The sequence below is a fragment of the Clarias gariepinus genome, chromosome 26 (genome assembly GCF_024256425.1).
Source record: "Clarias gariepinus isolate MV-2021 ecotype Netherlands chromosome 26, CGAR_prim_01v2, whole genome shotgun sequence".
NCBI lineage: Eukaryota > Metazoa > Chordata > Actinopteri > Siluriformes > Clariidae > Clarias > Clarias gariepinus.
This window is the reverse complement of record NC_071125.1, coordinates 13,319,210-13,341,536: the sequence shown is the minus strand read 5'-3', so window position 1 is coordinate 13,341,536 and position 22,327 is coordinate 13,319,210. Positions and strand designations below refer to the sequence as shown.

Here is a 22,327-nt window from a genome sequence, read left to right as displayed (position 1 = left end):
ATATGTCAATATGTATCTGAGTTTTTGAAATAATGAAACTCCAGCTAGTGAGATCAAGTGATATGATCCGTGCTTGGAGTTTTGACCCATATAGTAGATTAGACCATTGATGTGGAACTAATTAGATGCATAAGATCTGCATAGATATCAAGATGCATTGTAAAGACCAGTGATCCCTCACTTAACATCTCTCTCTCTCTCTTTTTTAAATACACCTTACTAAACCTAAAGATGTTGTACATGATTTGGTATTCAAATGTATTCCTGTAATACATAGTTATTCAAAAACTCCATAAAAAAAAATAAAAAAAATGGAATAAGGACTAAGTATCTTATGCAACTTTTAAGGTGAGACCCGGTAAATTGCCAAATTTGCTGGATCGTAGTTATTCCTGGTTCTTGATGTACATACAGTTTCATAACTACAGTTTCATAACCATTTCATTTAAACCCATGGCACCTTGATGCACTTTTTACAAAACAGTAAACAGTTAGCAGATGCAAGCTGCTGGTGCATTAGAAACATTATATGTTTTAGTCCAACGTTAAAGTTTTGTGACAAGTGCATTTTCTACATGCTTTGTCATTATCCAAGTAAAAAGTATAAGAAAGCTGTTATAAAAGGTTATTAAATGGTAAATTGTGCATCAACAAAATGTCTATATTGAAAAAGTTGCCCAACCTTTGTTGCCAGGAAACCTCATGAAGGTTTAAACCCTACCACTATTTTACATGCCAGTTTGTGGCTGATTCAAATAAGTAAATTGTTTACTGATTCAAGGTACATGACCATGGTGGAAAGAAATATAAAATCATTACACCAGTAAACATAAAATTCTAGTATATTTCATTTGACGTGTGATCGAGTGGATGTTGCTTTTAATCCTCCAGATGTACATAAGGAATGCAGGCAAGTATGTGAACAATGCCACGTTCATGTTTCTCTCTGTTCATACATGTGCATGCATAATCAAACATCACATTTAAACTAGCCTTACTGGTGTTCACACTTTTTTGCAGACAACATCCTCAGTTTAAATAGGATGATAAATTAAACCTAACAACTGCAGAAAAAAAAAACGCACGTCTTGTGTGAAAATGCAACATTGAATTGATTATTTACAATAAAAAGATCATTCAAAGAAAGTAATGAGAAAAAACAAATGCTTATAAAACAAAATGGGGGTGGGGGGGGGAACTAGGAAACAAACAAAAAAAATAATCGAATGGTTTCAAACATTCTAGAATATAGTTCAGTCCAACTCCAGTGCTGTTGGTTAGAACCCTCTATCGAGCACAGCTCCAACCATTTAACAAATCCAACACAGTTATTCATTATTTTACACTAAAGAAAACATGAAAATTAGACTGGGAATAGAACTAAACTTGAATTGCATGGTTGATATCCAAAAAAGGAACTGGCAGGACAATATAGTTCTAGTGGAAGGCTAAAAAAAGTGAGACATGAAACAGAGAAAATTGGTCAGGTCAGATCTTGTCCTGAATGAATGAATGTTGCAGGGCTTGGTTTATACTAATGCGCTTGGCAGGGTCCAACATCAGTGTGCCATCGAACAAATCCTTAAGCTGCATCACTTTCTTTCTCTGCTCTTCTGGAAGCCTCTGGATGCCAATCAGGTCTGCCAGCAGGTCTTTAGTTGGATTAATAGTGCTCATCACAGTCACTTTCTCCTACAAAAAAAATCAGATTTTACATGAGTACTGGGGAATATAGAGGTGTATGCATAAGTAAAAGCATTAAAAAGGTAAAATTTTTTGTACAATAAGGACTTTTGCAATGTAATATGCAAATAAATTCATTATAATATAATTAAAAAAAAAAAGTCATACTATTCATAGACTATACGTTATAAATATTAGGAATTTCAACAAACCCTTTCAGTCACTTTGTCCACTTCTATGTACAGAAAGTTAAGGTTCTGGTCGAAATGTTGATCTTTAAATAAACCTTTCCGTATCATCTGAAGACAATAACAAAAAACTGTTAAATGCAATATCAGAAAATAATACCGTGTAAATATTTCAAACATACTGCAAATATGGTCACATTCCATAAGAATATTATTATAAGACATTAAATCACAAGCCAGATCAGACCTTGTTGGGCATTTTCCCTTTAAGGTCCATGGCGAGTTTGAGCATGTGGTTGTTGGAGGAGCCAGGAAACAATATCTTTCCCGTATAAAGCTCATACAGGGTGCAACCCACGGACCACATATCAATTGCATAATCATACGGCTTTCCAATGACTACAGGCAAAGAGAAAACAGTACAAGTCATATTGCTGCACCTTGCACTCTAGTATCATTTACATGCCAACAATTTCACATAACTTATGAATTTAATTCTTTTTTGTATTTTAAAAAATTGAAATGGATAAGCTTACTGATCTCAGGAGCTCTGTAGAACCTGCTGACCAGGTAAGGTGTAATGTCATTATCAGCAATGTGGGAGGCTGAACCAAAATCACACAGTTTGAGGATAGTCTTTGATTCATTCACCTGCAAGAGTAAGGCATTGGTTAGAAATAAAACTATAAAAAAGATAAACAATCAAAAGAAGTAAATATCACATTATAATAAATAAACTTTTAATTAAGGGGCAAGATATCAGCGACACATTTACTTTTATGTTTCAAACAACTGAATCACTTAAACAAGATAATTATTTAAACATGCTGTTAGAAACCTTTATAGTTTTTCCTACACAAGTGAATCTTAAAAATTAGGACATCACAAAAAAGATCATAATTTAATTAAAAATATATATTTTGGAAAAAAAACGAAATATTTCAAGCCTTTTTAAAAATTTTGATAATTATGGCTTACAGCTCATGAAAATCCATTATATCAAAATATTTTAGTGTTTGAGTAAGTTGTTTTTCATATAAAATAAACACCAGATCTTGCAGTCTTGTTCAGTACATGCAACTACAACTACAGTGCCGAAACTACCACCAACTGGTTTGTTGACCAAGATTATTACAGTGCTTGATTGACCAGCCATTTCACCTGACCCAAACCCCATAGAGAATCTATCGGGTAGTTTCAAAAGTAAGATGAAAAACACCTGACTACAATACAGAACTGCTGAAGGCGAATAAGTCTCCAATAACATCTAGTTGAATGCCTGACTAAATACTGAGTGCATAAATGAACACACCTTTCAGAAGTTAGACCTTTCTATATTGTAAATCCTTTTTTGTGTATAAGGAAATATTCTAATATTTTGAGACACCTGGTTTAAACGAATTTAAAACAAAAAAGGCTTTTTCCACAATATTCTAATTTCCAATGTACTTGTAGACACATGAGGCTTGAGCCATATATTTTAATGACAGATTGTCTATTATTCCATGTAACTTGGTTCCATTTTTATTTTCCTGACAGAGAAGAGCTGATCAGGTCTGGCCCCTTCAAACCAACAGAAACTGGCACAGCAGACAAGTGCTTTAAAGTGATATTTTTTTTTATGGTATTATATTCACATAGTGCTCATCATACATGAACAAATTTGTCTGTACTATTAATGAAACAGGCATGGACAAAATTGATGGGACCCATAAACTAATTTTTATTGAACAACCTTTCTTTACCAACAGTTTTCAGTGACCACTGTGTTTTTCTTACTTTAAAGGAAGGTGCTGCACAATCAATGGAAACAAAAATTTAAATCTCAATACAAACCTGTGCAATTATTTAATCACAAAAGCTGCAATTTATTATAGGTAATATAAGCATAGTCGGTTTAGACAATAGGCAATTATTTATGTTCTATTTAAAAAAAAAAAAAATTTTGGGTGATAAATACTGGACAACATTTTCTTAATGTTATCATTTGTGTCTTTATTAGTTTCTAGCATAGATATACCAACTACCAAGAACAACTCCCAACTTTTCACTATGTTAACTATATGGCCAAACATATGTACATACATGACCATCATATTCATATGGGGGCAATCTCCAAACTGTTACCACAAAGTAGAAAGCAAATAAATTGACTTTGTATGCTGTATCTTTAAGATTCCCTTTTCCTTCCAAACAAGTCTTGGGATCAAACCCTTTGCCAGCATGACAATGCCCCTGTGCACAAAGAGAGGAGTAGAAGTCTAGTTGGAAAAACCTGACAGTCTGCACAAAGTCCCAACTTTGGAAACCCAAATGTGAACAAAGTATAAAATCAGTGCTTGATCTCACTAATGCTTTTGTGGCTGAACGGGTAAATCATACTAAACCACATTTCAAAGTCTAGAGGAAATATTCCCAGAACATGGAAGTTATAGTAACAATAAGGGAAGGCCATAAGTACATATGAGCATGATGGTCAGATGTCCACATTTGGTCATACAAAGTATATGAGTACAGAAAGAGCAGTAATTGTGTGTATGATTTTTCTGGTTAAAATGAGTGTCCTAGTTTAGCTCACCAATATGTTGTCCGGTTTGATGTCAGCATGTAGAATATTACAACGCTTTAAAAGCTTCAAGGCCAGAAAAAGCTGCTGGCTGTAAGAACGAACAGCCTTTATGTGAAGGCCAACATCTTTACCATACTTCTTCAAGACCTCTCGAAGATTCATGCTGAGAGAGACAGAGAGAGAGAAAGGGAGGAAGAAAAAAATATAAGCACCATATTGCAAACAGTATGTTAGAATGAGTGCACTAATAGTTCATCACTCATCTACAGTGCATACAGTGGACCAAATTTCCATGACATTTTGATAAGGTCATCCTAATTTAATGTTTTTTTGTTTGTTTTTTTTTCCAGCTAAATAGGAACAAAAAAAGAACCAAAGTGTTAAGCGATTATTACACCATACAATTACAAACCTTGTGTAGAGGAACCCATTTGAAAACTCTCTCTATGAAAGGAAGCCTGGCCCTATTAGAAAAAGTAACTGCCCCTAAACTTAACTAGTTGTGCCACTCCTGGTAGCAAAAACTGCAATAAAGTGTTTGTAACAACTGACAATCAGTCTGTGAAGGAATATTGGGCCAGTTTTTGCAGAATTGTTTTAATTCAGCCACATTTGTAGGGTTCTTTGAGCATGAACGGCCTGTTTAAGGTCATGCTACGACCTCTCCCATGAATGCCATTCATGAACACTGACCCTAACTGAAGGAAATAAGACCTGCCTCAGTTAGGGACTTCTTTAGATGTTGTTTAAGTTCTTTTATAAACTCCTGGATGAGTCTTCGTTGTGCTCTTGGAGTAATTCTGTCTAATACTGTTCAAAGTTTTTTTTATATGTGGAAATTGCTCTAACCATGGTTCGCTGGAGTCCCAAAGAAGGGGGAGATAGAATTATTTGTCACATAGGGCCAGTAAGGGTTGAACAACTTTTTCCCTTTAATAAATGAAACTATTTAACAATTGCATTTTGTATATACTCAGGCTATCTTTGTATAATATAAAAATTATTTTGAGGATCTCAATCCTTCAATCGCATATAATTTATCTATTAAATACAACCACATGCATACTTATAATGTACAACAATGTACCTAAGAGGCTCAAACACCAGACACAAGTGCTGTTTGTGGTAGAAATGTCTGAAGAGGCGCAAGCAATGGAATTTATCATCTGGATCAGCATCATTAAGTTTCTTCAGAAACTCCAACTCCTTCAGCCCCGTCTTTTGCCTGTGAGCAGAGAGATTGTTCCATTAACATGATGGTGCTTCATACAATTTTCAATGTAAAACAACAGAATTTGACAAATGGCAAACTTTTTTCCGCTTCAACACAAAACAGAGTAGGTGGTCATTTAGAGTTACCAGCCTCAAAAATCTCCAATTTACATCACCTTAGATTAGAACCACTATGAATTACAGGGCAAAAGTAGCAGAAACATATTACTCCATATTAACTGTTTAAATGAGATGTGTTATGTACAGTGAAACCTTGGATTACGAGCATAAATCATTTCGGAAGCGGGCTCGTATTTCACACTCGTAAACCAAAGGGAATTTCCCCATAAGAAATAATGAAAACTCAAATTTTTCGTTCCACAGTCCAACATACATAAAAATAATTAATACAAAATATAAAGTAAAAATAAAACAAATTAACCTACACTTTACCTTAAAAAAAAATCCTGACAGATAAGTGTTTGTTTATTCGAGCAGGTGCTCTGTGCGTGCGTGTGTGAAGCTAAAGTAAGAGTAAGTAAAAGTAAGTCACTAACAACTCTCACATGAGCGCACATTAACGGAATCACTGCTGTAAAGTAGAGCAGGATTTAAGGGGTCTTTATTTTGACAGCCTCAAAAACGTAGTCTTTTTTTTAATTTTATTATTTTAAAACCAGATCACCCAGCCCTACTTATAACAAACGGTAAATTCCTCTGTATTTACATGAGCTCGTTGTTGCGGATGATCTTGACTGCCACCTCTTGGCCAGCACGGGCAGTGTCTCTAGCACGGACGACATTGCTGAATACACCCTGCCCCGTGTAGCCATAGACATCGTAGCGTTTATCCAGTGTCTCACCAATGTTCACACCTGCATTTATAAAACAAAAAGCAAAGAGTAAGAGAAATTAAAAAGGTTCATCAACAGATTTATAATAGCAGCAACACTACCACTGAATAATACATTGTTGCTATAACTGTCAAATTCAGTTTAACAGGTATAGCAACACAAAGAATTACAAAAATACTGATACCAGCATGTGATCATGTTGCAAATTCTAGAAAAAAAAAAATACTGACCAAGTCTCAAAAAAATGGTCTATTAAGTTTAAAAAACAAACAAACAAACAAACAAACAAAAAAAACACTTACGATAATATCCTTCAGCATCAGTCCAGTTGTCCCTAAGATTTGGGTTTTCCTTAAAGTCTTTGCCAACTCCAACAGCCCTAAGCCTGGCACTCTAAAAAGAGAAGATAAAAGTTTGTGAACAATGTTTATAATATCCCATTTAATATCACTCTTTAATCAGTTTTTTTGTATTTATTACTATTATTTTTTTACTTTTAACACTTACGTCAAAATCTGCAGCAAACATGTCGTCTGACTCTGTAAACATGTCAGGGGCAGAAGGCTTCTTTACATTTGTGCCTGATAAACAAAAAGCAGAACTAGTTTGTACATTGCTTCTAAATTTTTCACAAAAAAAATAAATACAAATAAATCAGCCTAACTAATTTTCCACTTCACAAGAGACAGCTCAAGCACTCACTCACTCATCTATACTGCTTTATCCTGTATTCAGGATCCAACTCAAACACATTAAATGAAATTTTGAATAAATGAATGATGTGACAGAGATTAAAGACAGTTTTACAGCTCACGTTCATAACCTTGCTTGTTTAAAAATACACTTAGGTAAACTTTATTTGTTGTAAATTTGCATTTGCAATGAACAACGATGTTTAAGATTGCGTTAATCACAATAAATAAAAAATTATAAATGTCAGAATTGAATTGTGAATCTTCATAATACCAGACAGCAAAGATAAACAGTTGGTGAACCTAGCTAATGTTTGCATAGTAAACATTACTAGCTAAAATTCCAGTAATAGTGCCATCCCTAGTAGTATGATTGACTCTGTTTACTCTGATTAATATTTCCAACAAGAGCAGCTGGTTATTGAAATAATTTTTTAAAATATATTTTTTTAGAAAGAAAATAACTGGATGAAATGAGTGTGTGGCTGAGTTAAAAGACATAGTATGAATGCTACCAGCTGTTTGTGGGACGCATTTTTATTTTACCCACAACACTTCGGAGCAAAAAGAAAAACAACCAAAATGAGCCCCAACACCACTGACTTCCATGTGCACATGGGAATGTCAAAAACACTTACGAACTAAAATTAGAATGAACACATTACTGCCGCAAGTTGAAGAAAAGCAGATACTCACCCTCTTTCTCCTGGGCAATGAGGTTGTACTTAGCCTTCACACTGGCCTCAAACGTGTTCACATTTTCACGCTCGTACTCCTTAACGTCAGCAGCAGCACGCTCCAGGATGTCGTCTGGTGAGGCAGAGCGGCTGCGTGTGCTGCTCTGGGGACTGCTCGGCTCTGACGTCACTGAGCCCATGTTGCTGTCATCGTTTAATGCCCGGTATTTCTAATGATGCAAGGGGGACAATGTTGGCATTTAAATGGTTTTTTCAGTTTTAATCAGCAGAATTGAAAGGACAACTATATTATATTTAAATAATAAGCATGGCATTTTTCCCACCTGCATTATAGCCAGTCGCTGCTGTCGTCGCTTCTCAATCAGAGCCTCCTCATCCTCCTCTTCAGCATCAAAATCTTCCATCCTAAATAAATTGCATTCATAAGCACAAACAATAACATCAAAAAACTATGCAATAATTAAATGTCATTTTCTCTACATATGCAGTTCAATTGTCCAGCAATAAGAAATATGCGCTACATGTAGAAAAAAGTGATGCACTGATGCTTCTTACTAGAACTGACTGGAGTGGCAATGATTTTAATGTCACTAAAAATTTATTGATATTAAAATAGTGTTTTATGTTCAAACCTGACACAATTTGAGCATACATATCAAAGTGCAACGTAATAATATAGGGTAAAGGTCATTTAAAAGAGCTGTGCTTTCCTGCATAACTATAATATCAGTTTACAAGCAACTTCTACTCACACATCGTCCGAAGAGGAATCCTGATCCATCTTCATGCCCTCTGACAAACTGCCCTTGTACTTGTCCTCGTCTCGGCTCCGCCTCCTCCTGCGCTCACGTTCTCTAGATGTGGAGCGACGAGCTCTGGTGTAGCCAAACCGATCCCTCTCACCAGACCTGGGGGGGTTGTCACAGTGGGAAGATGACAATGACCTCCAAGCTTGATTGTAATCAACAGTGATCGTTAAATTTTAACTACTACACTAACCTTCGTCTAAAAGGAGATCGACTCCGTCTTCTTGGTGAGGTACGCGACTGTCGCCGTGGGGACAGAGATCTTCGTCTAAGTGGTGAACGGCTGACCCTTCTTCGTGCTGGGCTGGTCTCATATGACCTTCCAGTCCCATCTACACGAGAACGTTTCCTGAAAGAAGAAACATTTCACTATCATTATAAATAAAATAATCTGGTTGGATTGCTATTTAAAGCTTGCACACAGAAACCTTACTAGAGTTCCCAGCTCCAAAGACTTGAATCAAATAAGAGCAGCCGATCCTTTGAGCCATCTAGGTTACAAAATCACTGTAGTTGACTTAAACTGAAGAAGTACAGCATTCACCATTTTGTCAATCTGTCATTACATTAATAACTGAACAGTACGGGCACACTAATACATACAAGCACTACCACTGAACGGCTCCGGCATTTGACATTTAACATAATTCTTTGAATGAAAGAAATTATTTCAAACTAACTTTTATCCAAATGATACTTATCCTTACAAAAGTTAAGGCTTAAGTGTAGGCCTAAGTAGGTAACGTGTTTTTAATTACACTGCCTGGAATTGAAAGAAAGTAAAAATTACATCACCTTTAGATTTGACTACGAGAAACATTCTTTTAACAACCTTGTGCATCATCACAACATTCATTTTCATCCAGCAAGGCATTAATTTTTATTAAAGATCTTGTCTTGAGGATAGGAGAGTAAACCCCACTGTATAGTCATCTCCAGCACAGCCCAAAGACTTGATGTCACTAAAAATAAGCAGCACTCAGTAGTGGCCAGTTAATGTGTAAATGTGTTTCCTTATTTTCTCTAAACCACTCTTCCACGATTTGAGCATGAATCTTGGAATTGTAGTCCTGGAATACATCTGTGCCATCAGTAAAGAATAAAATGCTTTGAATGGATAGCCTGGTCCTTCAGTACATTTAGGTAGCCAGCTGACTATTTTGTTAGCATTTATTGCTGACCCTAAACCTGACCAACAGAGGCAATGCAAAATCATAGCACTGCCTCCACGGGCTTGTACAGTCACCACTGTGCATGATGGGTGTATCACTTAATGTGCTCCCCTTCTTGCCTTGACACACCAATCATTTTGGAACAGGATAAATCTCATCAGGAAGAGGGTAGACTTGGATCACATTAACATTTCCATTTCAATCTTTATGCTGCCTAGTAAATCGCCTTTTCCAGTTAGCTTCATTAAATGTGTATGTTTAATGGCTACACACTGTTCATCACAATACTCTTGAGTTTTGATCCCATTGTGTATATAGAAACATTCTTTACAATCAAACCTCCGCTTCTACTGTCAAGTTTTTGATGCAACTGTTTAAGTGTTTACAAAATCTTTGGGTGATTCAAATTCAAATTTTATTTGTCACATACACAGTCATACACAGTACGAAATGTTGTGAAATGCTTGATTTCTGATTTAAAGATTTGGCACTAGGTTCTAATATTGTTGTACAATTGCACATAACCTCACAATGTCCGCCTGGCATGGTCCTGGCCACTTTCAGGTGGCAAGGCACCTTACTCACCGGATGCCAGTGCCAAAACTAACCAATTCTAACCAATCACGGAAGCACTTTCAGCAGGTAAACACACCTGATAATGTCATTTTAAAACAACACTTGTCCCCTTAGCAATTTCTTCTAAGTTAGTGAAGCTGCACGATTAATCATTACTATCGATTAATTCGAATTTATGGTTTATGTCGATGTTGAAAAATGAACATTGATTTTACAATTTCACTTTGGTACGGCACTGTGAACTTCTGTAGTTCTGCGACGCCCCCCCTCTGTGACTCTCACGTGGAAAATACAAGATACAACATGGCAGCGCAGTCTGATGAAACCAAAGAGCTTGTTTCCATCAGAGGCACGGTTTCTTCAGTCATAAAAAAACGTCTAAAAACCAGGTAAAAAAAAAGCAACATTTCCCCACTGTATCTCATATGATAAGAGGGGCTCCATTTAAAGATATCACTGAGGTTGTGTCGTGTTATATCGCTAAAGAAATTATGCTCATATACACAGTTAAAAAAAAAAAAAAAAACATGTAAAATGCAGGCACCTGTTTGATTTTATTCAGCACGACTGAATAAAGTAAGTGAGTTGTAAGTTGCATGTGGTTTACAAAATTGTTTGAATGATTTTATATATATATATATATATATATATATATATATTTTTTTTTTTTTACAATTATTTCTTTTATAAAAAGTAATTTAGGTCTTTAGCTTGTACTTTACCGATCTCTCATATTTTGCTAGAATATCCAGAACAAAGACTGGTGAAAGTTTACACTTCATTAACCCAAAAAAAGAGGTATCTATGTTGTATTGAGTCCCGTTGTACTAAAAAAAAAAAGTTTGCACTTTAAGTTCAAATAAGCAGTTTATATTCGCTTATATCGTTTTGCTTAAATTAACAATAATAATAATAAAAAAAACTATACTGTTTTTTTTTATTATTCATTTTAAGAAAAATAATCATTTTAAAATCAAAAATCTAATTTGTTCTAAAACAAAATCTGAAATTCAACTAATAGGGCATATCGCGCAGCTCTATAAGTTGTGTTTTATTCTGAATTACCTCTGAACTGACCATGTTGTGTTTTAAGCTACAAAAGATACTAGTTTCAAATACCAACCTAATGCCAAATACCTCTTTAAGCCCTGATCAAGGGCACTACTTGGTGTGAAACAAGAAATTCAACTCTGAACATAGCACACTAGCTTTCCATTTCACCTTTTCTTGAGATGCAAACACGGACCATTTAGTTAGCTATTAATTTAAAAGATAGAAATAGAACGTATTAATGCTACATGGATATTATTTTATGAAGCACTGAGGTAATCATATTATAATAAATCAAACTTCTGTAGGTAAATATTCTCATTACCTTCAACCATTATCCAATGCTTGTTTCTCTTTTTTAAGCATCTGGAAATCAGACAATCTTTATGTATTCGCTTTGAAATACCCCTTAAACGTAATCACTGAAAATACAGTAGTTGTCTAATGTCAGTTAGTGGTACTTCTGCCATACACTGTTGTAACCGATGTCACAGCAGTGTGTGTGTGATGTAAGGGGAAAATCCTGACTGTTATTTGATGTGCATTAAGCAAATCATAAGCAAACAGAGTGGAGCACTTCCCATTAAAACCTAGTGAATCTAGTCAGTCAGAAGTACTGATCACTGGTGCTTTATAGCCATAGAGTCAGTTACATCAACAATTGCGCAGGTAAAAAAAAGAAAACCCACTCACTGGTCTCTCAAAACTCTGAGCAAATAAGTCTCAACACCTAAAGATTACACGCACGTGCACTAGTCTCAAAACTCATCGGCGATAAAAGCTGGGTACACGTGCTTGCAGCTGCTTAACATGCACTCGTTGTCAAGTTGACAGTTTAAAGGCGGGGACATTGGCTGATGCCTCCGCTCTTTTGATTGGTCAGTCTCCACCACAGACATCGATACCTAGATACCACAAGACTGACTTGTGAGCAAATATGAGTAAACGGTGGAGCTGCTTTAAAAAAAATAATAATTATAAAAAGCACTATGCCGATTACATTTCTCAATCGATGATAATTTGTTATTTTAAGAGTTTGTGATTTAACTACAGTACACAAGTTTTACCATCAGATAATTAGCAGTTATGCTCTAAAGTTAGGCTATAATCCTTACCAGATGTGCAGAAGAGAACTGAATTATTTCCATTGTAGAAATATAGACCATCTAAAATTGTATTTCTTTACATTAAGGCATCGCTTACATACTGCAGTATTACAATACAGTACAGATACAGAATTTATTTACTTTTATAGAATGTTTTTTATTAATGATTATTGATGAGGCACAGTTTTATAAACAGCAAGCAAGCCGTTAGTGTTATTTTTTCTGCAAACAAATAGAAATAAAACTCAACTAATTGCATTTTTTAACTATATGACTATTCTTGCTACCACAGGCACAAAATGATCTAACAATATAAAAATAATCTGACAATATGACAAAGTCCTAGATTATCATCAGTCTCAACAAAATGTTTTCTGGATCTCACAAACTAATAAATCTTCAGCTATAACGTATTAAGGTTTTCATTTCTCTAACCATTTTTTCAACCACAGATCCACAGGTTCTCTACCTCAGAGAGAGAGAAATTTTAAAATATTAAATTCATAATGGTACCAGTACCAATTTTTTTTTTTGGTATTGTGACACTATTAGGTGCGAAATAAACATTTTGTGTATAATTGGAAAAGGGTATAATTACCTATTATGCAAAACATATTTTTAAAGTCATTTTTAGATATTCAGAGGATATTCTCCAATACAAACAAAAATGCAAAGAAAAAGAAATATCTCCTTTTTTACATTGTTGTATTGGCCAGGGCTTATACAGCCCAATTAAACTTCCCCTCAATTGTGAACTCATAAGATATTCTCTCCAAATTGTTGCTCAGGTCCACCCAGCTCTGCACAACTTTCATGTTCTCTGACAACATCTGCTTGTGTTGCTGAAGCATTTCTGATGACCCCCTGTCTGCTAGCACTGTCCATACAGGACATGACTGTGTGAAAACAAAAAAATATCAAATGCAAAAATCAGGATTCAATATACTTACTTCTGATAATTCAAGCCAGCTAGACATGATCATATTGCAAATTCAGTTGGAATAGTGTTCTGTGTATTAATGTTTGGCCTTATTTACTTTTCTAGCTAGATGAATAGTTAATATCAATAACAAGAGTAAAAGCAGAGTACAACAAAGCTGTGTTTGGGCTGACCATCATATTTCCATTAATATGTTTAGCAGAAACAAACTGTCCACATTAATGAGAAACTTTAAGAGTCCTAGTGCAACTTCTTTAGGCAAATGGGTTGAAACAACTCCACAGCTGCAGCTTGTGTAGGATGTTCCCGGTACTACACAGACGTGGGGGTATTTACAGGAGTTGGGCTTGGTTCCTTAGTTTCAGTGAATAAGGATAGGAAGCACCAAGGCCCTCCTGATATCATGATACTTCAAGCCAATTGATTTGCATTCCGATTGTTCAAGTATTAGGATTTCGTATCATATCGAAATTTAAATGGCAATCGCAATATGTGACGAAACTATTTCAATGTGTAGCAAATTGTGCATCCCTAAAATTAATCAAGAAAATTGTCCAATGCTAATCTGAACTTACTTGCCTTTAGCAACAACGTCATCATGGATTCTGAAATTAAAAGACGCCCAAGCAGTGGCAGAGCTGAGCAGAGCAGACGTGAACCACAATTTGGGTAAGGGGCTATAAAAATTTCTGCTGATACTTTTTCTAAGAATAGAATAAAGGAAAAATCTGACTGGCTTGGTTTAGACAAAGAAAACAAAAATGGAAAATGTACAAAAAGCAGAATTTATTCTCCCTCTCTCCCTGCATACTGGAGACCCATCTGGAAGTCTCAGGGTGTGTTCCCTCTTGACATGTTTGGTTTGATTAAAACAAACTCTGGTGCAGTTCTTTACAAAACAAGCACCAAGTGTGAACACTTGAAAAGGTCAGTCTCAGTTTGCTTCCAAACACACTTTGGTGTAGTTCAACTGAAATGTGAACACATCACAGACCAAAAATCTGCAAACCAACCAAGTTAGTTTTACTAGCATATGATAATGACTGTTCCTGGCAACTTTCACTGACCCACTCGAAATTTTAATATAGAAGCAGCGTTTGGTAGGCAGGGAGTGAGTAAATCAAGCAAATTATTTTGCACAGCACTGGACGAGTTAAAGAATAAATAAAAAAAAAATAAGGATAAGAAAATTAACACTGACAAATTTAATGAACTTTCAAGGACATTTAATATGGACAATGAACAAGAGCACAGGAAGCACACAGCAGGGCTGCATTGGATAACAAGAGTGCTTGCAAAACGTTCATCATGAATGTACGATGGTGGAAATGTTACGTTTTTAAGTGCTTTCGTCACTGAACACACTCCTGCTGTCTGGACGACTGTCTGTCATTTTATTTTTGATATTACAAAGTATCACGTTATATTTTACGAATTCTTTAACTCTCCAGCTGGTAGTGATATAACCATGTAAAGTAATTCACATGCCTTATGTTGCATCTCAGGACAATACTGAAAATACCAGCATGAACACTAAACAAATCAGCACTTTACACTATTAAACCAAAACTAATATTTTTCCCTTTGGCCCTAACCAAGAAAACCAAACTAAAAATGTGAACACACCCTGACAAGTAAATTTTATATAATAGAAAAATGCATTACCACGCTCATTCTACAACCAAGCTCACCATTTGTGGAGCACCATAAATAATTTCCTTATAAAATCTCAACTAAAAAATGAGTGTGCAAAGATAAAATGTTTACCTTCAACTGTTTAATGTGTCAAGTTGACGTTCTTATGGACATTTTGTATGTTTCTATTTGTTGAGTAAAATGTCACCATTGTAATAGTAAGTTTAAAGGTTTTTGATTTATTTTGTAATCAAGTTTAAAATTACCGTCGAACATTGGGAATCAAATATTACAAGTAAAAAAGAAACCGGAACTAAATAAACCAATAATTATTACGTTATTTTTCTTTTTTTAGATATTATTTGCAGCAGTATAAAAATAAGAGCTGTTTAAAGGGATTTCCATTTTAAAATGCTAAAATTCAAATACCTTTTAAAATAAAATAAAATCCTACCTAGGTGGTGAGTCTTTTCTGTGATCAGCTGAACGACTACGCCCCCTTCTCGCAGGGGACCTGTTCCTGGAAGGAGAGTAGCTCTGTTTGGAACTTGATGCTCCCTGATGCGACTGGCGCTCCCTCTGGTGGGTGGAGGAGCTACGCCGGCGCAGCGAACTTGATCCTTGTCTGTGGCGTGGCGAGCGGTTTTCTTTTCCTGATGAGGGGTCCTTGGTAGGCGATTTGCCAGGCCGTGTGTCCCTGTCTGCGTCTGGGCGTCCATTTTTGGAATGAGACCTCTGATTGTGAGAGTGTGCTGGTGAACTCGATCGCAGCCTGCCCTGCACCTGAGTAGTCCTTCGTTCCTCTACACGAGGAGAGGAGTGTCTTTCTGCTTGAGCTTCCTTTCCTTCTGATGAGCACCCTTTTTGCTCGGCTTTTCTTTCTGCTGAGCGCCTCTTGCTGGATGGAGATTGTGATTTCTTTACTGCCTCACGAGATTGGTTTTGGCTCTGTGTACCCTTCCTGTCTTTGGATCTGCTGTATTCCTTGGCTATCTCTTTCCCACTATTACTTAGCCGGCTACCTCTGCTCTCTTTTGCCATTCGGTCTCTAGAGTGGCTGTGAATTTTTGCGCTGGTTTTATCTGGTGAGTCCGGCTTTGCTGGTTTTCCACTCTTACTGCTACGGTCCCTTGGTGAGCGCGTTTTACCCTCACTCCCTTTTTGCTCACCATTTCTGGGCCTCTGTCCATCTCCATCCTCCTCAGAGCCTGAGTTATAGCCCTGCAGAATAAGGCCCATTCCTGATTGAACTTTGCCTTCCATAAGCTGGCTATCCAGCTCAGCTTTGATCAGAGCTCTCTGCTTCTCCAAGTCCTCTAGCAGAACTCGGTCATCCACATTTGGGTTCTCAGAAGAAGGGGAGGCATTGTCAGCCTTCTGGTCGATAACTCCAGAGGACGGTAGTTTACCCTCCTTGCGCCTGTGCTTCTTATGTTTGTGTTTGTGTTTTCGTTTGCGCTCCTTTTCTTCTTCAGATGCATGTTTGTGCTTCTTGTGCTTGCTGCGGTGCTTGTGTTTCTTTTTCTTGTGTTTGCCGCCACTGTGAGGTTTTACGGCTTCATCTTGGTTTCCCCCATTCACCTCAGCTTGCCCTGCACCCTCCTCCTCATCCTCTTCGGACATTTCACTGTTCTCATTCTGTGGACTCCTCAAATCTTCTTTCCTGTTTTAACAAACAAAACGTTAATGTAAAACATGCAGAATATGTGTAACACTGCTAAATTTAAGTACATACACTGTATGTAAGTAACCGTTTATCCTTTAGTTTATTAAATAGTCCATCGCAGGGAAAATATCGTAGCCAATCCCTTTATTGACATGTTCTTGGAAGTGGAAGGAAATCCACGAGAACAGACGGACAGCGTGCACATCAACACAAGCAACCCGAAACTGAGACACTCAAGACAACAGTTGCCGTGTAACTCACTTTACTGCAAAACTTTTAGGACACAATCGTCACTGCTAGGTGTGTAATTTTTTTTTTTTTTTTTTTTTTTTTTCACAAAGAGCCGAAACCAATAGTAATTTGATTAAATAATGAATATAAACATCTAGCTAACATTAGCAATAGCGCGTAACATCAGGATTACCGTTAGCATTAGCCAGGGAGCGCCATTACCTAGGCAGCACGCGGAAACATGTTTACCACAAATACAATTATAGAGCCTAAAGTTTTGTTTTGGATGATTTCATTTGGAATTATAATGAATAGCAAACAGATATTACACTTGCTCTTTCAACATCTAGCTACAAAGCAGCCTTGAATGAAGTCGTATTAGTTATGTACTTGGCTAGCAAACTAGATAGCATTTTTACGTTAGCTTGCAAAAACACTTTAAAAGAAAACAGCTAGATTTTAAATAAAACAAAATGTTCATTCACAAAACGCCTCGTATAAAGAAGAACTCTGCGGCAACAAATTAAAGCTCTTCTTTTTAACCCTAGGGTCTTACCCATTATTCAGCCTCTCGCTTTGTAAATCCATTTCCACGTCGGCCATTTTCTTTACCTAGTGGCCGCTGCGTGCTTTTCTTCCTCGCTGGTATTATGACGGAGAGAACGAACTACTGATGTGTTTCTGCCCTCAAGTGTCGACAGACGTTAACTGCACATTAGCAAACATTACTCCAGATGAAGACTTCAACCAAATTCTAAACGAGTTATTTTTATTCACTGTAATTTTTTTTATTAATAAACTTCATGTTATACCAACCGTGTTTTCTATTTCTTATTTTTATTGCTTTTCAAAACGTTAATGACTTGATTCATCTAAATCAATAGGTCGTATTTCATTTTAACGAATCTAGCGGAACCCATGTGGAATTGTGGGGCACCCCTTCCACAGGTAGCACAGGGGCTTAGGGGTTAGCACTGTTGCCTTGCACTTCCTGAGCCAGGGTTTGATCCCCCCTTGGGGTCTGTGTGCATGGAGTTTGCATGTTCTCTCCATGCTTGGTGGGTTTCCTTCAGGAACTCCATATTCCTCCCACAGTTCAAGGAGGCTAGGCTAACTTGTGTTCCCAAATTGCACTTAGTGTGTAAATAAGTGTGTGTGTGTGTGTGTGTGTGTGTATGTGTGTGCCCTGTGATGGATTGGCACTCTATCCAGAGTGAACCTCGCCTCGTGTCCTAAGTGTCCTGGGATAGGCTCTATGCCCTCACACCCTTTAGGATAAAGCTGTAAGGACCTTTTCATCTGCATGAGGACATTTGATTTAAGATTTATTCATACACAAATTAATGGAAAATATTTGGAACGGCATAATAGTATAAAGGAGACCGATATAATATAATAGTACAACATTAAAATCCATTTACAGATTATCACAAATTCATACCAGCAAGTGAGAGATGGTTAGGAATATGCACTGGTTCTGAGAAAAAGAAAAAAAAAGGGGGATGGGAATTCATGGTAATGTTTACAATGACCTTCAAATCACACACAAAAATAATTTATTACCTTATTCATTGTAATTAAAAGGCTAACAAACCAGAAAGAAAGGATTAAAAAGAATCCAACAAAATGCACACAACATTAAGCACTGCAATGCTCATGCACAGCTGGAACCCTTGAAACAAAGAGAATGAATCAGGGCAGTGAGTAATCTCAGGCCTGGCAGGAACAGATGGTTTTAGGAAATAGAGGAAAGAAAGATTTTAAATTGTGTGATAGAAAAGTCCACCTGAATGGATCAGTCACTGATCCTGAGGGTGAATTCCCCAGCTACTGTAGCTCTGTGCATGCACACACACATGTGTGTGTGTGTGTGTGTGTGTGTGTGTGTGTGTGTAAGTGTGCAAGCCTACAAGCTTTTAGCCACAATTATTTTCATGGAGAGCCTAAATGCCAATGCTTTCTCATGTTAATGAGGGCCAATGTTGGGTGCCAATATGGTTAACAAGCTATGCAATCATTGCACTACAGTACATTGAAATTTGCCATTTTTTGAAATGTATACAAACAAACAAACTAGCAAAAAGCCTTAATTTTACTTTATTTTAATATAATAATATATTATTTAAAAAATAGATATTATTATTATTTTTTCGATTTCTGCCATTCTCAGCAAGAACTACCATGTCTGGAATGTCTTATTATTATTATTATTGGACTTTTAATGTTATTTTATATATTATTATTATAAAAAATGTCAAAAACTAAATGGCTAAGGTGTAACACGGTTTGCGAGTGTTCCGCAAGACAAGCAAAGATTTTTATTAAATTATAACTTGAAAAATGAATGAGTCTTGGTTTCCCGAGTATCATGTACCACGCATGCGCTTCTTGTTTTGATCGTGATTACAACTGAGGCAATGTTTTTTCTCTCTCTTGCGCTGCGGAATTGCGGGTAATCGTCTCCCCTGCTGGGTCTTAGTGCTCGTGTCTTACTCTTACTTAGTGCTCATCTCTTAATGTATAATCAACATCCGTGCACACGTGTACTGTTTACTATAACACTCTGACCATGTGTGTGTGGTCAAAAATATATTTTATTTTGTGTTTGTATGCGTGTGTATACAGCACATGTGTACTGTTTATTATAACACGTGTGTGTGTGCGTGTGTAAAGCAAAAGCAAGTCTCATTAGAGAGGTTATAGATCCATTTTCTCTCTCTCCCTGTTTGTATCACCCTTGTGTCTGTATGCGCTTGTCATTTGAGACCGTGCCCCTTCACACACACACACACACACACACACACACTTTGCTCTACACAGAAACACTGCTCTCTCGCGATTCTATTTAAAGTGCAAGTTAATTTTTTTATTTTTACTTTACAGCAGTGATTCCATTAGTATGTGCTCATGCGAGTGTCATAAGCGATGTTGAGCATCAAGTGTCCTGAGAGAACTATTCTGTTACCTGCAAGTCCCGAAAGCCTCATTGTGTTTCCTGAAAATGCTGAAGTGCTTGAGCCATGCCTTGCAATGCCTGACCATGCTCCACACCGTCTGAGCCCTGGTCAGCCCTGTCTCAGGCAAGTACAGTACCCTCTCCACCTAGTTTAGCAACATATTCTGGCACAGAGAATGTGCTGCTGTTTTCACCAGCTAGATTTGATAGCAGTGCACTGCTTTCACCACCTGGCTATGGAGACAAATGCCTTCCAGATTAGAGAACTTCATGTTTGCTTCTTTACCTGGGCTCAAGGACTTCACACATGCTCTGCACTTCGGATTGGGGATATTATAACTGCTCTGCCACCTGGAATCGAGAACATTGTGTTTGCTCCATTAACCAGACTAAAGAACATTGTTTTGCTCCTCTGCTCAGGTTCTAAGATTTCAACCCCCAGCTCTATCGCTTGCCAAGTTTTTGTATTGGACTCATTTTCGTGCCCATTTAGACCATAGACAAATAAAATTTGAATTTAGGCAATCATACTTTTGGAATTCAATGTTCAGTGCACAGACTTGACCCAACATCAGTCCAAAAACTGCTGCATAGACACCCAGGCCATTAAAGACTACAATCCCCTCTAACACCTTGTTCATTGTTCATGTGTTGTTTCACCCAAATGAGGATGGGTTCTCTGTTGAGTCTGGTTCCTCTCAAGGTTTCTTCCTATTACCATCTCAGGGAGTTTTTCCTTGCCACTGTCGCCCTCGGCTTGCTCACCAGGGACTATCTGACCATTTTGATTCATGCACACTTACATTCCATTCAAACTTAAATAATTCTTTAGGTTGTGTAAAGCTGCTTTGCGACAATGACAATTGTTAAAAGCGCTATACAAATAAAATTGAATTGAATTGAATTCATACTCCTTATATAGCTCCAAAAGGCCAGCCGCCCCCCCTTTGACCCAATCCTCCACTGCAGAGCTTTGGTTAAAGAGAACAAGAGAAAAGATAAAAATGATAAATACTGTTTCTAAAAATTCAATGATGGGTTAAAGCTACGTATTGTTTCATATTCAAAAGGGTTTTATATTTTCATGTTAAAGTTATGGTATACCTTTGTCATACATGTTTGGAGGGATGTTTTAAATTACCCGGGTACAGTGAAACCTTGAATTGCCAGTAACGCGGTTTGCGAGTGTTGCGCAAGATTGTAATACATTTTGACTTGAAAAACGAGCAAGTCTCCACTGCTGGGTCTTGCACGTGTAAAGCAAAAGCAAGTCTCATTAGAGAAGTTAAATATCCATTTTCTCTCTCTGCTCAAGTCTTGGGCTGCTCTTTGTGTCACACACACAAACACACACACAGACCCCTCCTACTTTTGCCTTCACAGACACACACACACACACTCTTTCTCTCTGCTCTACACAGAAACACTGCTCTCTTGCGATTCTTTTTTTCTTTAAAGGTAAAGTGCAGATTAATTTATTTTATTTTGCAGTAATCCTGTTAGTGGGTCACAATTACCCATAATTCCGCAGTGCAAGAGAGAGAAAAACTCTCATTTGCTCAGTTATGATCATGTGACGCTCATAATACATGACACTCAGTACTCGTAAACCAAGACATTTGTTACTCGTTTTCCAAGACAAAGTTAATTAAAAATCTTTGCTCGTTTAGCGGAACACTCGTAAACCACGTTACTCGTAATCCGAAGTCAAAATAACCCACACATTATAAGCATAAATTTGTAGAAAATGCATTTTAGCCATGTTATCAGCCTGTAAAACACTGCCTGGCAAAAAAGAAGTCACTCTTGGTCACACAGACTCATGCCTGGCCATGCTGATCATGGACATGCCTTAGCTTCATGCTGGTAGCACACTAATTGAGAGCTATTAACTGCTCTTTAGCTAGATGACAGTTTTCATCAAAGCTAATATAAGGTTTTTTAAGGCTGGAAAAAAACAGTGACTACTACCTTTTCTAGGAATAACTAGATCACACCCTTTTATCCATCATCCTATATTTCTATATTACTAAACATGTAGAAAGAATAATAATATTGGTCAACAATATAATAATAATAATAATAATAATAATAATAATGGTAGAAAAGTCTATTCCCAAATATATTTTGTACAGATAACTTACAATGTATTGATTTGAGTTCTGTTCTGAGCCACATGGGATGACCTGAAATCATAACTCTTCTCAAGATATAGTGGAACCTTGGATTGCGAGTAATTTGGTCTGCGAGCATATTTAAAATAATGGGGTCTTGATATACGAGTAGTACACAT

At 36.8% G+C, this 22,327-nt stretch overlaps 1 protein-coding gene across 1 annotated transcript; it reads right to left on the bottom strand.

Annotated features, from left to right (window-relative positions):
• Positions 1 to 824: 824 nt before the first annotated feature.
• Positions 825 to 17,714, bottom strand: prpf4bb (pre-mRNA processing factor 4Bb). Its single transcript, XM_053487973.1, has 15 exons — positions 17,635 to 17,714; positions 15,636 to 16,844; positions 8,896 to 9,051; positions 8,649 to 8,804; positions 8,220 to 8,301; positions 7,895 to 8,105; positions 7,014 to 7,087; positions 6,809 to 6,899; positions 6,380 to 6,527; positions 5,528 to 5,665; positions 4,450 to 4,603; positions 2,408 to 2,522; positions 2,119 to 2,270; positions 1,896 to 1,982; positions 825 to 1,692 (listed from the first exon to the last, which is right to left on the bottom strand). The coding sequence occupies exons 1-15, from the start codon at positions 17,679 to 17,681 to the stop codon at positions 1,489 to 1,491; spliced, it is 3,024 nt and encodes a 1,007-aa protein (XP_053343948.1). The 5' UTR covers positions 17,682 to 17,714; the 3' UTR covers positions 825 to 1,488.
• Between the last annotated feature and the right edge of the window lie 4,613 nt (positions 17,715 to 22,327).